This window comes from Podarcis pityusensis (genome assembly GCF_964106645.2).
Source record: "Podarcis pityusensis genome assembly, chromosome: 13".
Lineage (NCBI taxonomy): Eukaryota > Metazoa > Chordata > Lepidosauria > Squamata > Lacertidae > Podarcis > Podarcis pityusensis.
The window spans coordinates 1,269,742-1,294,635 of record NC_138038.1 but is presented as its reverse complement, the minus strand read 5'-3'; the positions used below and the strand labels follow the sequence as shown (position 1 = coordinate 1,294,635).

The window sequence follows — 24,894 nt, the reverse complement described above, 5'->3', positions numbered from 1 at the left end:
GCCCGCTGCAGGCCCCGTGGTATGAAGCCCAGTGCTCCCCGCCTCACCTGGCTACCAGTGGCGTAGGAAGGGGGGTGCAGGAGTTGTTTTTTTTAAAAAAGTGTTGGGAGCCCAAATTTTATTTATTTATTTTAAAAACACATATTTTTGCCATTTTGTCACCCGCCTCAGTGATGAAACCTGGGGCAGCCCACACCCACCGCACCCCCCTTCCTATGCCACTGCCTGGAGGGCCAAAGGTTCCCCCCTTCCCACTTCAACATAACAGTTATTTTATAGAGTTTTAAATATTTTATTGTGAAGCTGCTTGTAAGTAATATCAATGAATAATAATGTCACATAATTGTGGCAGAGGACAGACAGCAGAGGGCAACAATGCGCGGTTCTTGCTGAAGACCCAAGTAAACACTGAATTAATTTCTTTGTTCAGCTGCACTATTCTGAAAACTAGGAAACAGAGAAGCTGAACAAAGAAATTAATTCAGGAGAGTAGACCCCAAGTATGTTCTCCAGTGCTCATGTCCCAGCTGAAATGGGAATCTGTAAAGGAAAGGAAAGTTACCCACCCCCTCCTTGACCCGTTTCCAATCCATCTAGGCACTAAAAGAACTTGTAACTAAGAACAGGGGGCCAAGTTTTATTTTATTAAACTGTAAGCCTGAGAGCACGGACCACCTTGTTTCTGCTACATTCTAGCAGAGGCGTAGGAAGGGGGGCAGGAGGCAGACCCCCCTGGGTGTCATTGCTGAGGGGGGTGACTTTCGGTGTGCTGCCCGCCCACAACGCCCAAGCCTACCCCAAGCCGTCAATGGGGGGAGCGTGATAAAAAAAATTCCACGCTGGGTACCACTTGACCTTGCTACGCCTCTGCAGTCTGGGACACTTTCCAGCTGAAGAGGGGGCTAACCATTGTTTACATCAAATCAATAAATATGCAGCAAATTAATGTTCGTTAGTAACATTCAGAATTGCAGCAAGAAGCTGAATGTTAGAAACCAGCATTTGAAATAAAGACGTTTTGGGTCTCAATTCCAAATAATGCATTTTTTATTTAAAAATCCCGAATTGGTACAAAACCAAGCAAGATCCCCCTGGGGTTTTTGCAGCTAAGATCTGCTACTTACCTGCTTCCCTCATCTTTTGGAACTCACGCTTCCCTAAGCATCCTTTGTATTTGGCTTGTATTCTGGAAACTGAAAAGGAAAAGCAACTGGGAATTAGAGAATGGTAGAGTTGGAAGGGATCCCCAAGAGTCATCTAGTCCAATCCCCTGCAATGCAGGAATCTCAGCTAAAGAATCCATCACAGATGGCCGTCCAAGCTCTGTTTAAAAAACCTCCAATGAAGGAGAGTCTGCCACCTTCCGCAGGAATCCAGAGCTTAAATTTCCCTGAAAATATACCGTATTTTTCGCCCTATAGGACGCACCGTCCCATAAGGCGCACCTAGTGTTTTGGGGGGGAAATAAAGGGGGGGGGAGCCCGAGCTTCCCCTTACCCCAGCCCCCAGAACAGGCAACCCTCCGAAAGCCGTGGGAGCCCAACGCCGGGCTCCCACGACTTGCGGAGAGCCGCGCGAAGTCTGGGCGCGCTGAGCTCAGTGCGCCCAGGCTTCAGCATGCAGGCAACTCTCCGCAAGCCGGGAGAGCCCAGCGCGGGCTCCCATGGCTTGCGGAGAGCTGTGCGAAGCCTGGAGAGCGAGAGGGGTCGGTGCGCACCGACCCCTCTCGCTCTCCAGGCTTCAGCGAAAGCCTGCATTCGCCCCATAGGACGCACACACATTTCCCCTTCATTTTTGGAGGGGAAAAAGTGCGTCCTATAGGGCAAAAAGTACGGTATTTGTGAGGTGAAAGTCTACATTCCAAGTCTAGTTTTAAACCTGGGACAGGCAACTTGCGACGGCCGTTCAGATGCTGCTAGGCTCCCAGCTCCCCTCCGCCCTGGCAGCCAGCGCAGACAATGGTCAGGGGCAGGATGAGAGCAGGAGTCCAGCCACTCGTTCTCCACCCTTGAAGGACAGAAGGCTAAAATGCTTCTGGTGGGCACAAGGTTGGCTATGTCGAGGGAAGGCTGAGGAGGTGAACAAAACAATTAGTTGGTAGATAGATAGACGAAGATTGTCACACACCACCTCCAATTTCCACAGCAGAGCAGGATGCCAGGGAGTTCCAGGCACTTACCCGGGTCTGCGTTTCGTTTTGGACAATGAGTCCCAGCAGAGACTGTGCTGTATTTATGATATATGGTTCATTTACACATATATGCAACCTGAGCCTATGATGGAGGGGTTCAAAGCATTAGACTCCATGAAGGTCCCATCTCTTCCACTACTGCTGCCTCTGATTCGAACAGACACCCCCATAAATTTCTGAAGTAATCTACAAATTTCCTTTTTAAAAAATCTGCACAAAAAATCAATTTACACATTCCATTGCAAAATACCTATCTAAACAAGGATTGTATGTCAAGGTACACACTTCTAAATGCTTTATCCTAAAAAATGCATTTTATGTGGATTTTTGTTTATATCTTTAGCTAAGAGCTGTACTGAAAAATCCAAAGAAGTGCAAAATCTGGAGGATGTTTACATTCTGATCTGTGCAAATTAAATCAGCTCATGTAAAACTGCAGACCAAATAAAATTCTCCTCCATTCCTAGTTGCAAAATCCACCTGCTTTTAGCAATCCTAAATTTCCTGCAGGCCATGTGAACTGCAAGGCTGTGGTCTTCTCAGATGCTGCCTAGGGCAAACCCTCACAGAAACAAGGTGGCATCAAAATATTCAGTTAAAAATGACTTTTGGGGATTTGCAAGATCAAAAGTGGGCAAATTACATACCTAGCCGATTTTTTCTGAATTCAAAGGCATCTTCTGTGGCAAACAGAGTTCTTGGGAAACGGATGAATATTTTGGTCCTAAACAAGAGAAAATCATCCAATGAGATGCAGGCACCCAAAATTCTATCATTTGCTCTGAGGGTGGTCTCACCAAATTTAAGAACTCCCAGGAAGAGATGGACAAAATCTGTCCATTTCAGTTTCTCCCCATTTCCCCCTTTTAAGTTCAGTTCACCACATTTCCACATCCATTTGCAGTCCTCATGAAAACACTTCCAGATTTTTAGCACACATTTCTCCTAACAGACACTCTTCTGTAATATTTTGCCCAATGTACACATTTTTGCAAGCAATTTATCCTAATGCCTATTTGTATGTTGCTCTTACTTTCCCATTTTGTACTCTTCTGGCTTGTAGCCAATATGCTTGATTAGCTTCTCAACTCCTTTGGCAGCCGTCCCTTGCCAGTAAGGCCAGGTATCTGGACACAGGGACTTGTACCTAAAAACAAAATTATAAATAAATTCAGGGACTAAAGGAAAGTGTGTTCCAAGCAAATCTCCTGACCCACTTCTGACCCCCCTCTCAGAAGCTGGAGTCAAGTGTACTCAAAGCAAAACATGGTATCAGTGAAGTTAACTCTTTGTTCAAAGAAGCAAAGCAGCGCAGGCCTAGTGGTGACTGCCAGCAGCCCTTGCCCCCATGAGGCATTTGCAAGGGCTGAAGGTCCCTCTTTCCCACCGCTCTCTAAGGCTCCTCACCCAGTTCCTTCCCCAGCACCTTAAGGCTCTGTCTGCTTCTCTCTCTTTCCTTGGCGTGTTCTAGACCATGGCAAAGGGGAACTGGTCACAGCAAGAGGGGGAGACTCCCCGGCTTCTTCTCAACGCTGTCTCCTGGGCCCCGTCCTCTCCTGCCTCTGAGCCTGGACCGCTCTCCGCCACAGACTCTTCCTGCTCACCAAACCCTGTGGCCTCTTCCAGCACCGCCTCCTGCCAGTCTGCTCCCTCTTCTCCCTCTGACCCCTCATTGTCGTCCCACCCCCACTCCCCAGGCCCCAAACCTTCTTCCCTTGGGGGTCCCCAGCTGGTTCCTCCCACCACAACTCTGTGACCAACCAGTCCATGAAACCTCCCTTTACTTTGCCTATAGGGCAGTTGGTGCAGTGAAAGTAAGAATGTAATCAAAGCCTGCTGGATCAGGCCAATGTCCTACCTAGACCAGGATCCTGTTCTCACAGAGGCCAACCACATGCCTCTGTGGGAAGCCCCAAGCGGGACTGGAGCACAAGAGCAACTCTCCCCTTCTTTGGTTTCCAGCAACTGGTATTCAGAAGCCTTGCTGCCTCCAACCAGCCGTGACGCAGGCGACTCTGCCCTGCCTCCAGAGTCAGAGGCAGTGATGCTTCTGAATACCAGTTGCTGGAAACAAGGGTGGGGAGAGAGCTTTGGGCCTCACCTTTGCAGAAAGTGCTCATACTTCCGACGGTAAGCGAAGCCGGCTCGCCTCACTCGCAGGTGCTCCATCAGGCCCAGGTACTTCACCTGGTGCCTTATCAAGGAGTCATCAAATTTGTCTGCAAAAGACAAAACCCACACCAAGGACAAGAGGTTATTGCTACCAGTTGGATGAGGGCACATGTGCAAACAGGGGCGGAGGAAGGGGGTGTGGTGGGTGCAGTCTGCCCCAGGTGTCACCACTGAGGGGGCTGACAAAATGCCAGGCGGCGCTCACTGCAGGGCCTGAGCCACACGTCTCTCCTGGGATTAAGTCATGTCAGACTAACCTGATCTCGTTTTTTGACAGAATTACAAGCCTGGTAGATGAAGGGAACGCAGTGGATGTAGCCTACCTTGATTTCAGCAAGGCATTTGACAAGGTGCCCCATGATATTCTTGTAAAGAAGCTGGTAAAATGCGGTCTTGACTATGCTACCACTCAGTGGATTTGTAACTGGCTGACTGACCGAACCCTAAGGGTGCTCATCAATGGTTCCTCTTCATTCTGGAGAAGAGTGACTAGTGGGGTGCCACAGGGTTCTGTCTTGGGCCCGGTCTTGTTCAACATCTTTATCAACGACTTGGATGATGGACTCAAGGGCATCCTGATCAAATTTGCAGATGACACCAAACTGGGAGGGGTGGCTAACACCCTAGAGGACAGGATCACACTTCAAAACGACCTTGACAGATTAGAGAACTGGCCAAAACAAACAAGATGAATTTTAACAGGGAGAAATGTAAAGTATTGCACTTGGGCAAAAAAAATGAGAGGCACAAATACAAGATGGGTGACACCTGGCTTGAGAGCAGTACATGTGAAAAGGATCTAGGAGTCTTGGTTGACCACAAACTTGACATGAGCCAACAGTGTGACGCGGCAGCTAAAAAAGCCAATGCAATTCTGGGCCTCATCAATAGGAGTATAGCATCTAGATCAAGGGAAGTAATAGTGCCACTGTATTCTGCTCTGGTCAGACCTCACTTGGAGTACTGTGTCCAGTTCTGGGCACCACAGTTCAAGAAGGACATTGACAAACTGGAACGTGTCCAGAGGAGGGCAACCAAAATGGTCAAAGGCCTGGAAACGATGCCTTATGAGGAACGGCTAAGGGAGCTGGGCATGTTTAGCCTGGAGAAGAGGAGGTTAAGGGGTGATATGATAGCCATGTTCAAATATATAAAAGGATGTCACATAGAGGAGGGAGAAAGGTTGTTTTCTGCTGCTCCAGAGAAGCGGACACGGAGCAATGGATCCAAACTACAAGAAAGAAGATTCCACCTAAACATTAGGAAGAACTTCCTGACAGTAAGAGCTGTTCAACAGTGGAATTTGCTGCCAAGGAGTGTGGTGGAGTCTCCTTCTTTGGAGGTCTTTAAGCAGAGGCTTGACAACCATATGTCAGGAGTGCTCTGATGGTGTTTCCTGCTTGGCAGGGGGTTGGACTCGATGGCCCCTGTGGTCTCTTCCAACTCTATGATTCTATGATTCTATGACTTGGGCACACACAGGCTCCACGCTGCCCAAACAGTCCGCCCGCTGCCTCCCCCCCCAGTTGTAGGACGGCTGAGTGGGAGGAGGCAGGCAGACTCTGGAGGCCCTGCGGTGCGCACCGCCCCTATGGGCGGCTGGCCCCACCCTGGGTGCGTTGTCCCAGGCACCAGAGCAGCTTCCTCTGCCGCTGTGTGCAAACTTTTAAGTTAGGAGAGAGAGAGAGAGAGAGAGAGAGAGAGCGCGCGCGCAGGCAACTGACCAAGGGAAGAGGCTGGCCAAGTCATGAGCTCCCTTCTCCTTTTACACCATTAAGATACATATGGTTGTTTGGGGGGGGTGATTCTGGATTATGCTCTGAGTCCCTTTTGGATCCCCATCCCCAGCGAGGGCTGGGAGTCTAATGGAGTAGGTTGCTGAACTGATCAGACAAGTTTCTTTGTGAGACAGTGACCCAAAGTATCCCCAAAGAATAAGCAAGGTTGCAAGAGCTACAACAAAGCGACAGTGCCCTCCAGAGGCTTTCCTTCACCCCCCTCCCCTCATCTGGCTGCTAGGTAGCAGAACAACAGCCAGAGTTGTGTGTGTCAGCTGAGCTGAAAGCAGGCTGGAAGGTGGGGACACAGAGATGCAGAGATTTGCCTGCTCTGTGCTGGATCCAAAGCTGTGAGTCTGCTGCCCCCATTCCCAGGAAACCAAAACTGGGCGAGTGGCTGGAAACTGCTGGATTCTCACCACCTGGAGACTGGGATGGTGCCTATCGTTACCCAGGGTTCAGTTTCCTTGGAATGGAGGTCACTAGAGACTGTGTTGTCTTTAGGATATATGGTTTTATTCACACACACACATATACAACCCAAGCATAAAACCAAGAGACTCACAGCATGAATACCCCAACAGATCTCACGTCCCTGTTAGGTTTCTAGGGGTGCCCCCCTGAAGCCATAGCTTTGGCTTCTGCACACAGAGCAAGTCAAGCCTCTCCTTTCCAGCTTCCAGCTTCAGTCCAGGATAAAAAGAAAGACTAGCTCCTTGGCTTGCTCTTCTCCCACCCCAGGATGATGTGGCATCCAGCCAGATGACGGAGGTGGAGCCCTACGCCATTTCTGAAAGAGCATTGCAAGCTGATTGTGTCCGTAGCAACACATCTGTCCTTCACTTGCTCTTTAGACATGTAAATGGAGTGTTTGCTGGCCTGGCTACGGCCACCATCTGGGCTAATCATTGCAGCAGTCCCTACAAACTACAGTCTTGCAGGCACAAAACCACAGGGTTGGTTCGGACCCAAAGAAATCATCCAAAACAACCCCTCAACCCAGTAAGAATATATATTCTCCCAGAGATCCTCTCGGTGGGAAAACCCAGACATGCACTCAGTTGTGCCAAGGAGGAACTGCATTTCTTACTTCTTTTAAAAGTCCCCCCCCGTCCCGCCTTTCCTTATTCCAATTATAGTACAGTGGTGCCCCGCAAGACGAATGCCTTGCAAGATGGAAAACCCGCTAGACGAAAGGGTTTTCCGTTTTCAATGCGCTTCGCAGGACGAATTTCCCTATGGGCTTGCTTCGCAAGACGAAAACGTCTTGCGAGTCTTGATATTTTTTTTCCGCTTCCCCCCCTTTTTCTAAGCCCCTAAGCCTTTAATAGCCTTTTAGCAGCTAATCCGCTAAGCCGCTAAGCCTTTAATAGCCGCTAAACCGCTAATAGCGCTAATCCGCTAAGCCGCTAATAGGGTTGCTTCGCAAGACGGAAAAACCGCTAGACGAAGATACTCGCGGAATGGATTAATTTCGTCTTGCGAGGCACCACTGTATTGGGCATTTTGTGGGGAAGGATAGAAGTTGAAGAGGAAGGGAAGCTTGACCCTATGGTTGCATCTTAAGCTAAAAGGTTTTCTGGTTAGTAGGTCTAGAACAGGTCCCCATCACCGCAGACCTCTGCCAGCCAGAGCAAAGAGCTTTGCATATTATTATTATTATTATTATTATTATTATTATTAACACAATGCACCCTTCTGCTGAGTTCCCAGAGACAACCTTACCAGCCGCTTTGTCATCATTGGGTTTAATGCATCGAATGTAGGAAGGTTCTTTCAACATGAGGATGTCTATCAAACTAGCCAGGCTGTTTTTGAACTGAGTTGCCACCTGAGCAAATAGAAAGGACTCATTCAAAACAATTACACAGAATGTCACCTAGGAAGTACAGTTGCAAGGACAAATCATAAAAATGTAAAAATAAAAGTGTCCCCCTCCAATTAATACAGGATTGCTGGTGGGACTGTGAGTTCTGGGGACATCCTTCCATCTGTGGTGGGAACGCCCTCGGGTTTCATTATAGTGGTACTTCGGGTTACATACGCTTCAGGTTACAGACTCCGCTAACCCAGAAATAATACCTCGGGTTAAGAACTTTGCTTCAGGATGAGAACAGAAATCGTGCTCCGGCGACACAGCAGCAGTGGGAGGCCCCATTAGCTAAAGTGGTGCTTCAGGTTAAGAACAGTTTCAGGTTAAGAACAGACCTCCGGAACAAATTAAGTTCTTAAGCCGAGGTACCACTATATTTTGATCTCAAGCATATGAAGAAATATCTTAAACCACGTGCCCTGGCTTCCCCACAACTGTCGTCTCTCCACATATTCCGAAACAACATGAAAGATTGTCTCCCAAAAGAGCTTTTGACGTGGATGTTAGATGCTGCTGGCATTTCAAAAGCTCAGCAATTAAACCCCCCGGGGGGGGGGATCTACATTTGTCCTTGTGGTATAAGAACTTAGGGACTCAGGCTATTGTAGGAAAAAATTACACATAAGCTGCGTGCCTCCAGGGAGGTGGAGGATCCAGAGCACTTTCATGTCATCTGGCTGGATTTTATTTCCTATGCTTCAGACTCAAATGCCCCCGCATTCACCATCCATGCCACCTTGGGAAATATGGATGTCTCAGTTTATATTGGTATGTCTTTCCCTTAGTATTTATTGTTTGTTTGCATTGCATATGGCACTGCACTTTTCAGTTGGTAGCAAAGGCAATAAAGGTTTTTTTTAAATTAAGGCCCACCCTCCCCACCACTTTCCAAAAAACTGTAGAAGTTTCAAGCTACGTCACTTGAAGCTTGCATCAAGCTCAGCCCTGACATCTAGGCCCACATGTGTGGGATAAACCAGGGGTCAGCAACATTTTGGGGGCATGGGCTGGTTCGTGATCCTGCAGACACCATTTCCAGCGCTCCTTCTGACGCGGAAGAGGCGTGTGCAGCTTCCCATTGGCTAGAGGAGCTTCCTGCAGCCAATGGGAAGCCGCCCAGTGTCGCAGAAGGTGGTCCCCGCTCTGCTCCACGCCAGTTTAGTGCAGCACACAGGAGCCAACCGAGTGGGAGGTGGGGGTCCATGGGCGGGTTAAACAACCCCCATGGGCCACTTCCAGCCCATGGGCCTTAGGTTGCCTATGCCTGGGATAAACTCACAGTCTCAGGCCTCCTTCGGTTGTCCAGCTCCGTCAGGTGGAAACATTCTCTGAGGATCCCATTTTTCGACCTGCACAGCACCTGGGATCAAATGAAAATAAAGCAAAGTCACTGGGAAGATCAGAGCACGGGGGGCCTATTCAAAATTTGCTGGGGGAGGGAAATGACGCAAAATTTCTAGACGTGCATGGGGCACAGGAAGCTGGAGAAAATACACCTCCTTTAAAAATCATGGACATTTTTGGGGGGGGGCATGGAAAATTTGCAAATCCCAAGTCAGATCTTGCTGTTAAAACAAAACATAACCCAAGCTTTGACTTTAGAAAACAAGAGGATTCCCATCAGAACATCGTGGATTCTCCTTTCAAGTCGCCAGAATTATCACACGTTGAGAGCCTCACACTATAAAACCTATAATTCCTCCTACTCCTGATGCTACAGTTGTGAGTGCCATTGTTTAGGCAGGCAAAACAGCAGCACCCAGCAGCTTGGGTGGAGGGAAATCCCTGAAGCTTGCAAATCTTTTTTTCAAAAGAAAGGCGTGGGGGGGGGGAGAATCCCAAAACAGTCTCCAAAGAGGGCTGGGGTCTTCAGTGCCCACAGAATGCAGACTGGCTGGCTGTTGAGACTGGAGAGGAGGAGGAATCCAAGGACAGATTCGCAACAGGGGCTCACTTGGGGCTTCCAAGGGTCTCCTCTCCAGACCATGGCTCATGTTTCAAGTTTGCTTTTGGGCAATTTAAGATTGCTGGAGAGGAGAGAGGGGAGGGGGTCCACCACCAGCACTGCACTACACAGTAAATCTAGCTACCCTATAAGCAGGGGGGGGGAGATCCGGGGGGGGCGGTCAGTAAAAAAAGACCAGGGACTCGGGGGCCCTGTCTCACCCCCAAACTCTCTCTACTTATCTCTAATCAGGTAGTTTATCTGTTGTTGCCAGACCAGACACCAGACCGCTAAAACATCCTTTGTTTTACATGAAATAATTTGTGTATTATTTATGTACTGGGTTTGTGTATTTAAATATCCAGTGGTACCTCAGTTTTTTAACATAACCCATTCCAGAAGACCGTTGAAGTTCCAAAATGTTCGAAAACTGAACATTTACTTCCAGAAGCACTTACTTCCGTAAAACTCAATACGGAAGACGCATGGCACGTTCGACTTCCGAGACGTTAAAAAACCGAGGTACCACTGTATATGTAAGAACGTGTGCCCATGTTGCTATTTAAATTAGCCATTCATGTCTCATAAAATAAGACAGGATAGAAGCCCAAACAAATTAACATAATTAAAAGATGTGTTTACCTCTTTAAGGTTCCGGTACAGCAAGTCATTATTTTTCTCCAAGAATCCTGGAATTGGGGTGGGGTGGGGTGGGGAAACCAAAGTGAATTAAAACACAAAAAATAATAGAATCATAGTGGCTAGGAGCCATTGATAGCTGTCTTCTCTGTGAAGCAAATCCCAAACTGATGCCCACCCCACATCTTGTGGGACTGAACTCCTCCTTTCTTCACTCCAGCAGCCCAAGAGAGTTACTGGAAATTTAGCCCGAGGATTAAACGTCGTGTGCTAGATGTAGCTAGTTAATGTCAGAACATCAGAAGAGCCTCCTGATCAGGCCAGCGGGGGCCCTCTAGCCCAGCATCCTGTTCTCACAGGGGCCACTCAGATGCCTGTGGGAAACCAGCAAACAGCGTTTGGCAGCAACACTGCCTCTGACCAGGGGAGCCATATCTGTGGGGCTGTGGGGGCTGAGCTCCCCCAAAAATTTTCCATGAGGGGGCCAGGCCCCCTCAATATTGTGCAGCCCACATAACAGAAGGAAGCCCAATGGGGCCTGCTACGCCTTCCAAAAAGCCCAGCGGGGCCTGCTGTGGCTGCAATGGGATCCGTCTGGCACCCACAATGTTGGGCAGAACCCGGCATGCCTGGCTCTGAATGTGGAGGCAGAGAATAGTTATTGTAGCTAGAAGCCATCCAAAACCTCCTGCTCCAAATTCGCCCAACGCTTTTTGAAAGCCACCCAGGTTGGTGGCCATCCCCGTCTCTTGTGGGAGGGAGTTTCATAGTTTAACTACGTGTTGCGTGAAGAAGTACTTCTTTTTACATGTCCTGAATCTTCCAACATTCCGTTTCATGGGATGTCACTAGGGATTAGTTCCGACACTCTTTAACCTGGTCTGGTCTTAGTGTGTCTGGTCTGGTGCCACCACCAACGTGGCACCTTCAAGCCAGCAGAGGCTGGGCTCTTGCTTTCTCACCGACAGTGCAATAGGTCACCTCTCCGGCATAGTGAAGAAGGCGGAAGTCCACCCAGTCAATGGATTTCCGCGTCTTCTGGTCAGCAAGCTTCCGCCTGGAGACAGAAAGAGAAGAGGTCAAAACCTTTCCGTTCTGGGGGGCAGTGCATTTGCACCTCCCTCAGGGTCAAAGAGAAGAGCCAGGTGGGCTGGGCAGGGCTAGGGGGTGCTCTGAACGAAGAAGGGCTCTCCAAGGAAGGGAAGGGCATGTGGGAAGCAGGTCTCCTCTGGGGGAGGTTACGGAACGTAGGTGCATACGTCACGAAGTGGGCATGGTCTCCTACTTTCTCCTCCAACTTTTCCAGAAAGCTCAGGTCTGTCGCTTCTCCGGGCCGCAGGCATTCTTCATCCTGACACAGGAAGGAATATGAGAAGTCTTGCCTATTCTTCAGCTAGCCAAAACTGGATTTCTTCGGGGGGGGGCACATTCTCCCCATACATTTAAATCACCATGACACCACTTCAAACAGTCAGGGGTTCCCCCAAAGGATTCTGGGAGCTGGGGTTTGGAAGGCGGCTCAGAGCTGACCTCTATTCCCCTTCGGTCCAGTTCCCCAGGATGCAAAATCCCACAAGCCACAAGTGCTTCTGAGAAGGACAGATTGAAATGTCTCCCTGGGCCACTGCCAAGTCTGATGAAGTTTCCACTAATGAGAGTCCTGGCCTCAGGTTGCCCATCTATAAATCATTTGGCTCCATTTCTCTGTCAGCAGGCAAGGAGGCATGCGAAAAGTTATCCATTCTTGAATAACTCCTTTTATCCCTGAAAACCCACCACTTTGGTGGTTTCCTGGGGGTGAGAGTACAAGTCCTTCGTCCATGGAGAAGGAGGAAGAGGAGGAGGAGCAGGAGAACGGCTAATGCCCACCATTGGAGGCAGTTGCGCTCCTGAAGGCTGGAAGATGCAGGAAATGCCCTCGAGGGCTCTTTCCTCATGCTCTACCAACTGAGCTAACATGACTAGAAAGAAGATGTAGATCCCAGGCAGTCAGGCATCCCTTGGGTGTTGACACCACCAAACTAAAACCTGGCTGAAATTGGTTTAACTGCTGCACCCGACTCAGAAAGAAACTTTGGGGCTGTAGTTTTGGAAGGGTGTGCGACTAATTCTCCGTTAGAAACTCCCTAGCCATTCCCAGTATACTTTTGGCAGGAAGCCACGACTTTTAAACATTTCAAACTTTTAAACATGAATCTTCTCTCTTACCAGTATGGAAATGATCCCCTTGTGTTTCTCTTCCACAAGGTCACATATGATCTTGTTGTTGAAGTATGGGATTGGCTCCCACTGGAATGAGAAGCAAAAACAGAGACTCAAGGGGGCTTCCTGCAAAATTAAAAAGTCACACCTGATGCACATAACTTTTCCATCAGCAAAAGCATCTCTGAGATCCAGGTGTGTGGGGACGGGCTATTTTGGGGACAGGAGTCCTTGGGACAATCTGAGGCGACAGAACTGAGGTGAGATTTGGACAGAGAATTCAAACAAGGAATTAAACTCCCTCTGGGCTGGAGAAGATTAACAAGGGGTGAGCTGCAGCAAAATGTTGCCGTATGAGGCACTCCTGTTTGGGTTTCCAAGCGCTTCATTCCATGTTACCCCCTCCCACCTTGTTTTCCACATACACCCCGCTAAAGCGCCCTTACCTTGGCATTCCATGGCCACACTGGGCACCCTCAAACCTCATTAGTTGCTTCGGGGGGGCGCTGCCTACCTTGAGGATTTTCTTTTCTGCTTCTGCAAACCTTGAGAGTCTCCCAAAACCGATGTCCCCCATCTCCATGCCCTATTTGGGCTATGCAAGGATTGGCAGAAACAGGAGCAACAGGCTCTTCAGAGAACTAAAGTGGGGTCTCTGCTTGTGATGTGCCCATCCCACTTCCCCCTCTGGCAGACACATTCAGCAGGTTTGGATATTGCTTTGAAAACTGGCAACGCCTGTTTTGGCTGTTTGGGGTATGGGGGACCCGTGTCCCGACCAATTTCCAGCAATGGTAGGGAGCTGAAATCCTCCAACATCTGGAAGGCCAGTGATGGACAGATCATGAATGACCAGATCATCTAAGTCAACTTCACCTGTGTTTATTTGAAATTTCATTCAATCCACATGTACTTAAATACGTGTTTTATCTTAAGGAAGGATCTGACGACAGACCAGGAAGGCAATAAGGAATATTTTTTTTGGGGGGGGGGTGCGGCCTTTACCTCAATGCCCTCCAGTTCATACTCCTCCTGCTCAGCCTTCAGGGTCATCTCTATCAGCAGTTGCTGTAGCTTCTCATTGCAGTAGTTGATACAGAATTGCTCAAAACTTGAGAGGAAATTCCAAGTGCAGAAAAGTCATTTGAAAAATATGGGCATTTAATTCTCAAACAGGAGCTAACGAGGGTAAACCCGTTTCTGCACTGCAGCTGCTTTAAGACTGCTGGGTGGGGGGTGGGGTCTCATAGGACTGACAACTCTTCTAATCCTCCCCCCACCCCACCTGCCATGTCAGGGACAAGGAGTCCAATGTCAGAGAATCCAAGAACTGTAGAGCTGGAAGAGACCCCAAGGGTCATCTAGTCCAACCCCCTGAAAGGCAGGAATCACAGCTAGAGAGATCCTGACAGATGGCCACCCAATCTCTCTTTAAGAACCTCCAACAAAGGGCAGTCCACCACCACTGATATGCGAAATTTCCATGTACAGGGATTTTAAATTTATTTCATTTTTACTTTTTCACCAGGGGCCCTTAAGGAAAACCACTCTGAGCAATTGGAAGTGGAAGAGCTTGCAAAAGATGTTCTCCTCCTTTCGGTCTCAATACTCATAAGTCAGCTTTTTTTGTAAATGCTGTGACCAGAAGCACATGGGGACCAGCCCAAAGTTTCCAGGCAGACCCACATAAAGCACATTGCACTAATCAAGCCTGGAAGTGACCAGAGCAAGAGTAACTTACCTGTTTGTCTCAAAAACCTCAAAGCCATAAATATCAAGCAGCCCAATCACAGTTTTCCTGGTGAGATCCTGCCAAGCAAAGCAAACAACAACAACAACAACTTAGGGGGATTAAATCCAAAACATCATTTTCAGTTACTTAGTTTCCATTTGTCAAATTTTCTCTATATATTTTTAAGCCTACAGGAAGCAGTCCTCCTCACCCTCCACGGATCTTCTGGTCCATTATGGGCAGGTAGTATACCTAAACACTTTGGGCCTTTGCTTAAAAACATATAAATGACTTCCTTTGACATTCCAGATTACTGTTTCTACATATTACCTCATTTTGTAATATGCAGATGGGCGGGGTATAAATAAATAAATTATTATTATTATGTCCCTGGTTGCATCAATTTTCTTATTCTCTTTATCAACAGGTAGTACTGGGACTAAGTTCAGAGTAAAGTTTTGTTATATATGTTGTGTTTACTATTATGTATTTCTTATTTGTCTAAGAAAATTTCTATAAAAATCAATTTATAATAAAGAATAAGTTATCAGAATATTGGCTTATTGAGCACTATGATCCAGAGTTATAAAACTCAGTTACAACTCTGGATTACAGTGCTCAGTAATTTTGATATTTTTGATATTTGTAGATATATTTTTGTGTTAATGTATGTTCCAGAGCTTTTAGCTTTTTATTGTGAGTTGCTCAAAGAGGGATTTTTTGTAGTAAGTTAAGTGGCCTATAGATGGATGAATAAGTAAATAAAAGGACTTTTCCTGTCTGGCTGCCCCTTTATCCATTGTTTAAGGGGGAAAGGTGGGCTATGCAGAAGAATACACTCTGTTCTGGCCAGGCCTCCCTTCCCCAGTCAGCACGGGACCCAGAGAGGGGGATGTGGCCCGTCTCTCACAGATTGGCTCCAAGGAGGAACAGTTATCTTGGAATGACTGCCGGATTGCCAACTGCAAACATGGTTTTAAAAAAATGTTTCAAAGGGTCATGTTGTATTAGCTACAGCAAGAGACTCACCTTGTTTGCTAAAGAGCTGTTGATTTTGTTGACCAGCCAAGTAAATGTCCGCCCATAAATGGCCTTTGCCACTGCATCTCGAGCGTAAAAGGCCAGGTCAACATCCAGTGGACTTAAAACCTTTGGGGAGGAAGAGCACAAGGGTGGGGTCACCTAGTGAATTGGCTACTTCAGTTCTTTGCAAGCAAATCAGGAAAAGCTTGTTAGCATACCTCTTCAAACCGGGCTTCAATTTTTCTGTGAGTTAGGGCCTCTTGCAGAATTGATAAGTGGACCCCCAAAAGCTAGAAAGAAAGAGGGGGGAAATGGACCTTAAATTTCAAAGTCTAGCAGTGCCTTTCATTAGGAGCAACCAAGATTTTGTACAAGCTTTAGAGTTCTCCATAATTCTTTTCAGGTGAGACAGGAAGTGCTCCTTGGACCTGGATCTGCCACCTGAGGCCACTGCTTCTCTCCAGCCTCCATTTCTCTTTTCTTTTCCCCAGGTGGTGGGGGCAGAGGAGGAGGAGGCAGGGGGGCAGCTGGGAATTCTGCCTCAAGCAGCAAAATGTCCTGGGCCAATTCTGCTCAGTATCATCTGAAGATGGAGAATGCAGACTGTATCAGGCTATACCTAGGTAGGATTCTGGGATGAAGCAACAATGGCTGCTCCATTTTTGAAAACACAAAATCTGGTTGTGTTACCGAAATCTGTCTTGATGCCTCAAGTGAAACACAGTTAAGCAGAGAACACAAATACAGACTCTGATGTTTTCCTTACATAAGTGAAGGCAGAGATTTAATTATGGTGGTGTGCATGGTAAGGGGACGTGGGTGGCGCTGTGGGTTAAACCACAGAGCCTAGGGCTTGCTGATCAGAAGGTCGGCGGTTTGAATCCCCACGACGGGGTGAGCTCCCGTTCCTCGGTCCCTGCTCCTGCCAACCTAGCAGTTCGAAAGCATGAAGTGCAAGTAGATAAATAGGTACTGCTCCGGCAGGAAGGTAAACAGCGTTTCCGTGCGCTGCTCTGGTTCACCAGAAGCTGTTTAGTCATGCTGGTCACATGACCCGGAAGCTGCATGCCGGCTCCCTCAGCCAGTAAAGTGAGATGAGCGCTGCAACCCCAGAGTCAGTCACAACTGGACCTAATGGTCAGGGGTCCCCTTTACCTTTTTACATGGTAAGGGCAATCAACTGAAGCCAAATGGCAAGTACCACCTAGCGGTTGGAGGGGACGCAACTCCTGAAATGCAAATGCCATGTTGAAGTGACAGAAAAACATATTCTTCTGGTAGTATGTTTTTGCTGCTTCCTAAATTACCAGGCAGCTGGCAAGGGCAGAAAAGGAGGTTCAATGCAGGTGAGCCTACCAGAGGGTGGGTTCCTTCACCATCTGAAGTGGATTAAAGCTGGATTAAATGGGGGAGGAATACAGAATGGCATTTTGATGATTTGGCATCATGTGGATGCAAATGAATAGCAAGAACCTACGAGGAACTCCACTGGAAGCTGCTGCTCCCACCTGCCACCCCCACCAGGCAGGTACCTTTGAGATCCACTTGATCTGGGAGCCAGTAGTGATGATGGCATGGCCATTGCTATCCTCCTCAAACTGGATGTTTCCCAGATGCAGGACACTGGCAATTACTCCAAAGAGGTTCTGCGGACACAAAGAGTCAGGTGAGCACAAGAAAGGGTGAGCAGCAGAAGAACAAACTACGCATGGCTGGCAGAACCCTTGCAGACCAACTGCCTCTTCAGAGGCTGAAGTGGGTATCACTCCAGTCTGCACATATTAGATAACCTCAGAAACGGCATTTCGCTTCCAATTTATGCCCTGCACCTGCCATGCTGCAGAACAGAAGAGCCCTCCTGGATCCGGCCAATGCCCAGTCCAGCCCCCTGCTCTCTCAGAGCAACGAGCTCTTGCTCCTACTTGGTTGCATTGCTGTTGATCCGTGTCCACTCTCTTTCGGCCTGCCTTCTTACTTTGTTTCTTACAGTGATGAGGGTGCACGCCCACTTTTCCTAGTGTGTCTGTGATAGGTTTGATAGGGAAATTTGGATCAGCTCCTATAGGTTTCTCAACACCAGGTATATGGTTTCTTCAACAGTGCATTTTTAAAACTGGAGAGTAAGTTCCCTTAAGTGCCCTCCATCTGGACTTCTTAGTCCCTTCTTCTAATTCAGAGGTCCCTTCACCCAAATGTTGGCCCACTGCCTTTGCTCAGCTGCTCCTCCCTCTTTACACAGAGTTCCTTAGTCACCACTTCCAACCTTCCAACCTCAGTTTGATTCTTCCTTCCTCACTTGCTCTTTGATTTGTGCATGAACTTCATTTAGAGTTCTGTTCATTTGGGGACAGAATCCTAGAATGGAAGAGTTGGAAGGGACTCAAAGGGTCGTCTGCCATCTGCTAATGCTTTTCACAAGAGACTGAACTGTGTTGCTCAGGCTCCCTCCCGTGACAGATAACTTTTCAACTTCATGACCTCGTTGCTGTGAACCCCACCGTACTCCCTGCCCGTTTCTTCTTTGCTAAAGTGTTCAGAACCATTGGATGGTCCGCCAGGCATGCTTCAGCCTCCTGCTTCATCCCCAGTTTGTTCCAGGTCAACTGGTACTTTAATGCCCATAAATGTTATTGTTTCATTAGTTATTTAGTTTTTCAGGGACAAAGACCTCAGGGCTACGCAGCCATCTTGCTCATGAGCAAGCCATATCCAACTTAGAAGTGTGAGGAGCAGAATCTCATTTTACATGCAGGGGAAGTAGCATGGCTTCCTGGCTCTGGTAGAAAGTCCCTGGCTTAGTGCTCAGCATCTCCAGGCAGAGACCCTGCCCAAAACCCTGAAGAGCAGCTGCCAGTTTGCAGGCACTAGTGAGCTCAGCTGGCCAGTGGTCTGTTGCCCTGCAAGGCAGCTCCCTATGCTCCACTCAGCTCTTGACCAAAAAAAAGCTTGCTGGCTTCTACAGGGATTCCAGTTTCCTTCCATCACTAAGCAGGGGCCCACTTCCAAGCAATGCCCCCTTCACCTGCCCCCCCTTTGTCTGTACCTCAAGGTCTCTCGCTTTGAAGTCAATGACAGTGAAAGCTTTGTGCACCGTCCTCCAGTCGCTCCTGTCGTTGATGGAAGACACTTTGGCACAGTGCCCCTGTTGTGGGGAGAGGGGGGTGGCATGAGAAACTTCTGCACAGGCAAAGCGCATGGCGGAGTCTGGGATTGAAGTGGGTGAGGCTGGAGGTTTAACCCCACACAGAGACACAAAGGGCTGAGCCACCCTAACCTTTTGCCCAGCTCTTTCAAGGCACAGGTCTGCGCTTGAAAGCTCAGTGTCCAAGTGCTCTTTATTTCACCCTTAAACTTTCCCCATGAAAACCCATTCTTTAAAACTGGAGCACAACAAACGGCAATTTCGGTTTTCCAGGGAAAGCCATTTGCTCCAATTCAGCATTAAAGGGCAGGTTTTCACAGGGAAAGCTCTGGAGGAAAAAAAAGGGGGGGAGCGCTTGAATACTGAGCTTTCAAGCACCTGGAAAGCGTGGAGGAAAGGAAAGTGTAGAAAAGCCAAAAGTTTATGGGGTGGGTGTAAAATGAGGGTGGGGAGCGCCTTCCAAGTGCCTTCCTGAGCTCTTTGGAGGAAAGGCTAGATACAAAGACCACACATACATACAGTACATTTGGTTGCCTTCCATTTGGCAGCTTGGAGATACAGTCCGGCCAGAGCATAGGAAGAGCCCAGCTGTTGGATTGGGCAGGAGGCCAGCTGAGTCCCGGCTCCTCTTTCACACAGTGGGTGACCAGAGGCAAAACATGAGAGCCATGCAGCCCACACTAACGCAGGTATGAGAACAAAACGCAGGTGGTGCACATTTTAAGGAGTGCCCACTTATTTCGCACATCCTCAAACAAGATGCAGACCAAAATACAAATATCTTTGGAAAACCACGCTTTTCTAAATTTTGTGGTGCATAGATAAATGAGCATATTAGGGCTATGTGAGCATAAGGGTACATATTTTAGTGATAGCAATGTAGAACAAATAATTTTATTCCAGGAAATTGCTTGCAAAAATGTGTAATTAGGAGATTCACACTAAAATTCTGACAAAAAAATTAACGTGTTTTTTTTAACAGTGAGGCAGAAGTTTTGATAAACTGAATTTAAGAATGGAAAAATGGGGAAACCAAAGCTGATAGACTCATCCACCCTTAATTCTGTCTGTGTTGATGCTCAGTTGTATTTTTGTTCTTGGTCTGCTCGGGATCATATACACTACACATACAATATTTTAAAAATTGAGCATTCCCCTGAAGCAGCAGAATAACAGTTTACAAACAAAATAGAATGGGAATATTCCTTTCTCCCTTTTCTAAATCAAGGCCCACTGCTTGAGGTCCTTGGGGTCCTCTTTCCTGAAGCAAATGCTGAGTTTGTGCTGAGTGGCACGCACAGCCTGACCTACTGCAAGTACTTGCCAAACAGCGGGGCATGGAATAACTTTTATTGCACCCTGAGAAATAGATGAGTGGCTGCCATGAGCTCAAAGCACCTAACCAAAGGAGGATTTCTGATGTGCTTCTGGGAGAAGCAAGGACCAAAACAATAAATTGCACAGTCCCATCCTCTCTCCTGCTGGGTACCTGACACCTTCCTGCATCATCTGGTGTGAGTGTGACTGAGACACTGGATTATTTCCTTTGCAGAGTGCAAAAAGATTTACCCATCCACAGTAGGGACTGTGGGCCTGTTTTCGCTTTGTCTACCAAAGACACTGTTCTGGGTTTGGTCCCTCCCAAATCAGGAAGCCTGCTCAGATCAGCAACTCTTGCAGAACCCACAGCGGGTTGGGTGTACTCCTCTGATGGCTGGGAATCCAAGCCTTTTGGGGTTCAAAAGAGTAAGGTGTGCCTCTGTTATTGGGTTGAAACTGCATGTTTCAGTAGTTGCCGGAGAAAGCTGGGCATAGAGAACAGAGCTGTTAAGAAGGGGGCACACAAAGAGCCCCCCACAACCTGAATTAGGTACATGTACTTCTGAGGGTTGCGTTCCAGGCCGAGGTCATGGAGCAAATCCTCTTCCCCGCCTTCCAGCAACTGGTAGAAGATGTGGAAGTTCCGTTCCCCAGGATTTTGGTAGACAACACGGGACTTCTCTATCAGGTAGCTGAGGATATGCCCACCAACAGGAGCTCCCTGGGAAGAAAAGAACAGAAAAACAAAAGGAAAGAGAGAGAATGTGATAACAAATGAAGAGCCAATGGAGCCCATCTGGTCCAGCATCCTGTTCTCACAAGTGGGCAACCTAAAGTGGAGGCAGAGCATAGAAAGAGCTTCTCCACATGTACCTTTTGCCTGGCTCTTTCCAGGCACAGGTGCACACTTAAAAGCTCTGTGTCTGAGCATAAATTTCAGAGGGTCTACTGAGTAAAACCTAGACAATGACTATCCCCTGTGTAGAGTTCTGGTTCCACTGCACCTCAAAAATGGACAGAGAAATGAAGAAGGGATGGCTGAATTGTCTCAAGTCACATGGAAGCATCTCATGGCACTAAGAAGGCAGAGAGTCACCTTCACTTGAGCAAACAGTCAACCCTGATGTGAGCCAGTGTGGTGGAGTATCTGGCTTGGCAGGGGGAGATCCAAGTTCAAATCCCTGCTGAGCCATGAATCTCTCTGAGAAATGCTAGGTAAGTCACTCTGTCAGCCAACAGTGTCAGCGTGAGGATAAAATGTGGGAGGAGGAGAACGACATTCGGTTTCTTCAGGGGGAGTGGCGCATAAGTGGTTCTTATAGCAGACCACTGCAAATCTCCCCATTCCAAGTGAAAGAAAGAAAGAAAGAAAGAAAGAAAGAAAGAAAGAAAGAAAGATGCTTTACCTTAAAGTCAAACTGGATGTCCATGTACTTTCCAAACCTGCTTGAATTATCATTCCGTAAAGTTTTTGCATTTCCAAAAGCCTACAGATTAGCACAAACAAAAAAGGAGCAATGAGGTCTTTTGGTGTTCCCCTCCCCTCTCTTCCTCCTCGCCTTGTTCAGTCCTTGAGTTGTTCTTGTTAGTTGCGCTGATCATTCAGTGCCACCCACATCACCCCTTCCCCTTTTCTCTCCCCCCCCTTGCATTCCAGCATTTCCCCACTCTTTTTCAAAATTTCATTTATTTATTAAAGCTTTTCTATCCCATTCCTCATTGCAAACAATTTCAGACAGGGTTCCAGATTAAAAATACAATGCCTCATCATGAAGCAACCGCACGAAAGACAGAAAGATGAATAAATTGCAACCAGGGCACTCATCACACCTCAACTGTCCTTAAACACCAGGGAGGTTTCCACAGGTGCCAAAAACCCATTCCAACTGTTTCAGCGGCTGTGTTTTACTCAGATTTCAGTTAGGATAAATACATCCTGACAGCAAGGAGCCCATCTTGGTTTTAATGCTTTTTTCTATGGCTTAGGCCCAGCAGATGAAAGACCCTATTCTCCTAGATTAACCTCCGAGATCTTGGAGGGGGCTTCTCTCGGTCCCCCCACCGTCACCGTTTGGTGGGGACACGGGAGAGGGCCTTCTAGGTGGTGGCTGCTCCCAGACAACTTTGGAACTAGAGACGCTAGACAGGCTCCCTCTTTGTTATCCTTCTGCCAGCAGGTGAAGACTGTTTTTATCCCAACAAGCTTTTTTTTAAGGAAAGGGCTTTAACAGTGCTGAGCTGTTTTTATTATTTGTCTTGTAACAGATTTGTTTTATATTGTTTTTATTCTATTAAGAATTCAGTTACTTTTTGATGATTATCTTTTATATGATTTTAAATTATATTTTAGCTGTATTTTTAAAATTTGTGTAAGGGAAAAGCTGGATGATAATAATAATAATAATAATAATAATAATAATAATAATAATGTAATTTGTATCATGCATTTTACTGTTTATGTAAACCTCCTAGAGAACTCTGCTGGGTAGGCAGCGGACAAAATCTTGTTGCTCTCACCTCTGATGTGGGAGCAAGGTGCATTTCCTGCTTACCTCCAGAACAGGGTTGGAGAGCAGGAGCCTGTCTCGGACGACCTGCAGTTGCTCTGTGGTAGGGCAGGTCATGGCAAAATACTGAAGGATCTTCTTGGAGGCTTCTGTTTTCCCAGCACCGCTCTCCCCCGAAATCAGGATGAAGTGATTGTTGTACTCTGTACACATGACCCGGTAGGCATTGTCAGCTATGGCATAACTGGAAAAGGACCAAACACACACACTGGTCACAGTGACAGCCTTCTCAGAGTTAAGTAAAACAATGCCAGGCACCTTCAGAAGCTAGAAGGTTTCAAAGCATCCTTCATCACTTAGGCAGGTATTTTTATTTTTAAGATTACATTTATATTCCACCTTTCCTCCAAGGATCTCAAGGTGGCGTACACAGTTCTCCTTCTCATTTTATCATCACAACAACCCTGTGAGGTGGGTTAGGCTGAGAGATGCCAGTGACTGGCCCAAGAACACCCAGGGAGCATCATGGCTGAACTGGGATTTGACCCCTGGTCTCCCAGGTCAGAGTTCAGTGCTCTAACCACAACACCATACTGGCTGAATCAGTCTATCACCAGCCAATTGCACGTGTATTAGTAAGTCCTTTCTGTTCAATTTCCTCATTAATTTTACAGACACATTAAAAAATGTATAAAAATCTGTATTTAAATTCATACTTAAACTCTTACTTTCAAATGTAATCCTAAAATGCACACTTTTTAAAATATACATTTTGGTACATTTTTGAGACAATAGTTTAAATGGCAAGATTTGGAGAAGAGTGAAATCTGAAGGTTAATTACCAGTGCTATTTTTCTAGTAAAAAATGGTGCTGGAACGCACCATGAGCGCCTCTTTGGCAAAGGCTGGGTGAAAGCCCTGACAATAACATTCCATTTCACATATTAGTCTGGGAGCTGCAAATCTGGTGCTGCTACTTAAAAATGTGGATAAAGTAAAATTCTCCTCCAGCCACGTTTTACACAACAATTTCCTTCCCTTTGGGAAGGAAGTCAACCCTGTGTGATGCTAGTTACTCCCTTACAGTGGTAGCATTTTTTTTATGCCAGGTATTTAAAAATGAGTCTTTCGTTACACTGTCCACAAATTAGCGTAAACTTTTTGGAAGGTGCAACAGGCTCCACATCTACTCAACTACAAGCAGTAACTCAGAAACATAGCAATATAAGGATTTTGCCATTTAAAATCTAATTTAGTTCTTTAAAATCTGGGTGGGAGACTTGCGCAAGCAGACACCTAAGAAAGTTGGCAACGTGCTTACATGTGTGGTGGCAGCTCAAAGAAGTTCACCCCTTTGTATTGCTCCATCTGCTTCACCGTGTAGATGCCCAGCTCTTTGTAGGGATTCACAGACACCAGGAGAGTGCCAATGTACGTCTGAGGGGTAAGGAACAAACGCTACAAATAAGGACCCAAACAGGCACAGGGATGAGGGGGTCTGTCCATTGCAGGTTATCTCCATTTCTCAGTTTTCCAGCCTTAAGTGCAAGCTCTCCACTTTTACACACCATTTTGCAACGCAATTTGTTTGTGCAATTTTGCCTAATTCATATACATTTTTGTAAAGCAACATTTTGTAAAGAGTACATCCTGGTATGTCCCACCACCGATGCCCATCAACTGGCATGAGGGAAGAGCACGTGGGAAATAAAACAAACAATGGTTTGTCTGAATGCCTTTGGAACAAGGCATGGTCAGAGAAACAAATTATGACTTTGTGTTATGCTCAAACCAGGCAAAAGCCAGGAAGGGACAGAGTACATGCAGAAGGTCCAAGGCCCACGGTCCTGCCATTGTGGCCCATAGCCACTGCTAGCCTTGTCCTCCATGAATTGGTCTGATCCTCTTTTGAAGCTACCCCAGGAGGCCCAACACTCCTGTTCTAGTTCCACATTTCCTCTCCACATCTGAAAGAGACACCAATCTAACAGAACAGCAGGCATCCCATAATAACCACCCATCACCACCCCTTTCTTCATAAGACAGCTCATGACCAACTGGAGCATCCCTAAAGCAGCTCAGAGTGCAATTACATAGATGAGGTTCTCCTGATATCGCTTGCGAAGGTTGTCCAAGAAGGCATTTTCACTCGTGTGAGAATCCAAAAGGACGAAATCTTGAATCCCAACTCTGTCCCGGGCCACGAGAGCCCCTTCCATGTTCAGCTTGTAGGGCTTCCTCCACGCTGCTTCGATCTGCAAGGGGCAAGGGAGGGGGTGGAATTGAATCAAGGATAGCTAGAACAGCACACTTTCTCCAAGAGAATTTGGGTACAAGAGGGAGATTAAAGTACAAAGCAACTTCCGGCAG

At 47.2% G+C, this 24,894-nt stretch overlaps 1 protein-coding gene across 4 annotated transcripts in view; it reads right to left on the bottom strand.

The window, feature by feature from the left end:
• The window catches only part of MYO1H (myosin IH), a 77,221-nt gene that overhangs the window by 16,834 nt on the left and 35,493 nt on the right, over window positions 1-24,894 (bottom strand). For all 4 annotated transcript variants that reach the window (XM_080979180.1, XM_080979181.1, XM_080979183.1 and 1 more), the window contains exons 2-22: window positions 24,618-24,779; window positions 23,846-23,961; window positions 22,570-22,768; window positions 21,424-21,504; window positions 20,559-20,738; window positions 18,599-18,697; window positions 17,088-17,201; window positions 15,774-15,845; window positions 15,562-15,681; window positions 14,542-14,609; window positions 13,806-13,911; window positions 12,807-12,887; window positions 11,858-11,949; window positions 11,561-11,655; window positions 10,602-10,648; window positions 9,294-9,374; window positions 7,867-7,972; window positions 4,293-4,410; window positions 3,225-3,338; window positions 2,839-2,915; window positions 1,125-1,193 (exon numbers count right to left, since the gene is read on the bottom strand). In XM_080979180.1, the coding sequence (XP_080835306.1) occupies window positions 1,125-1,193; window positions 2,839-2,915; window positions 3,225-3,338; window positions 4,293-4,410; window positions 7,867-7,972; window positions 9,294-9,374; window positions 10,602-10,648; window positions 11,561-11,655; window positions 11,858-11,949; window positions 12,807-12,887; window positions 13,806-13,911; window positions 14,542-14,609; window positions 15,562-15,681; window positions 15,774-15,845; window positions 17,088-17,201; window positions 18,599-18,697; window positions 20,559-20,738; window positions 21,424-21,504; window positions 22,570-22,768; window positions 23,846-23,961; window positions 24,618-24,779 (2,197 nt within the window). The remainder of the gene's footprint in view (window positions 1-1,124; window positions 1,194-2,838; window positions 2,916-3,224; window positions 3,339-4,292; window positions 4,411-7,866; window positions 7,973-9,293; window positions 9,375-10,601; window positions 10,649-11,560; window positions 11,656-11,857; window positions 11,950-12,806; window positions 12,888-13,805; window positions 13,912-14,541; window positions 14,610-15,561; window positions 15,682-15,773; window positions 15,846-17,087; window positions 17,202-18,598; window positions 18,698-20,558; window positions 20,739-21,423; window positions 21,505-22,569; window positions 22,769-23,845; window positions 23,962-24,617; window positions 24,780-24,894) is intronic.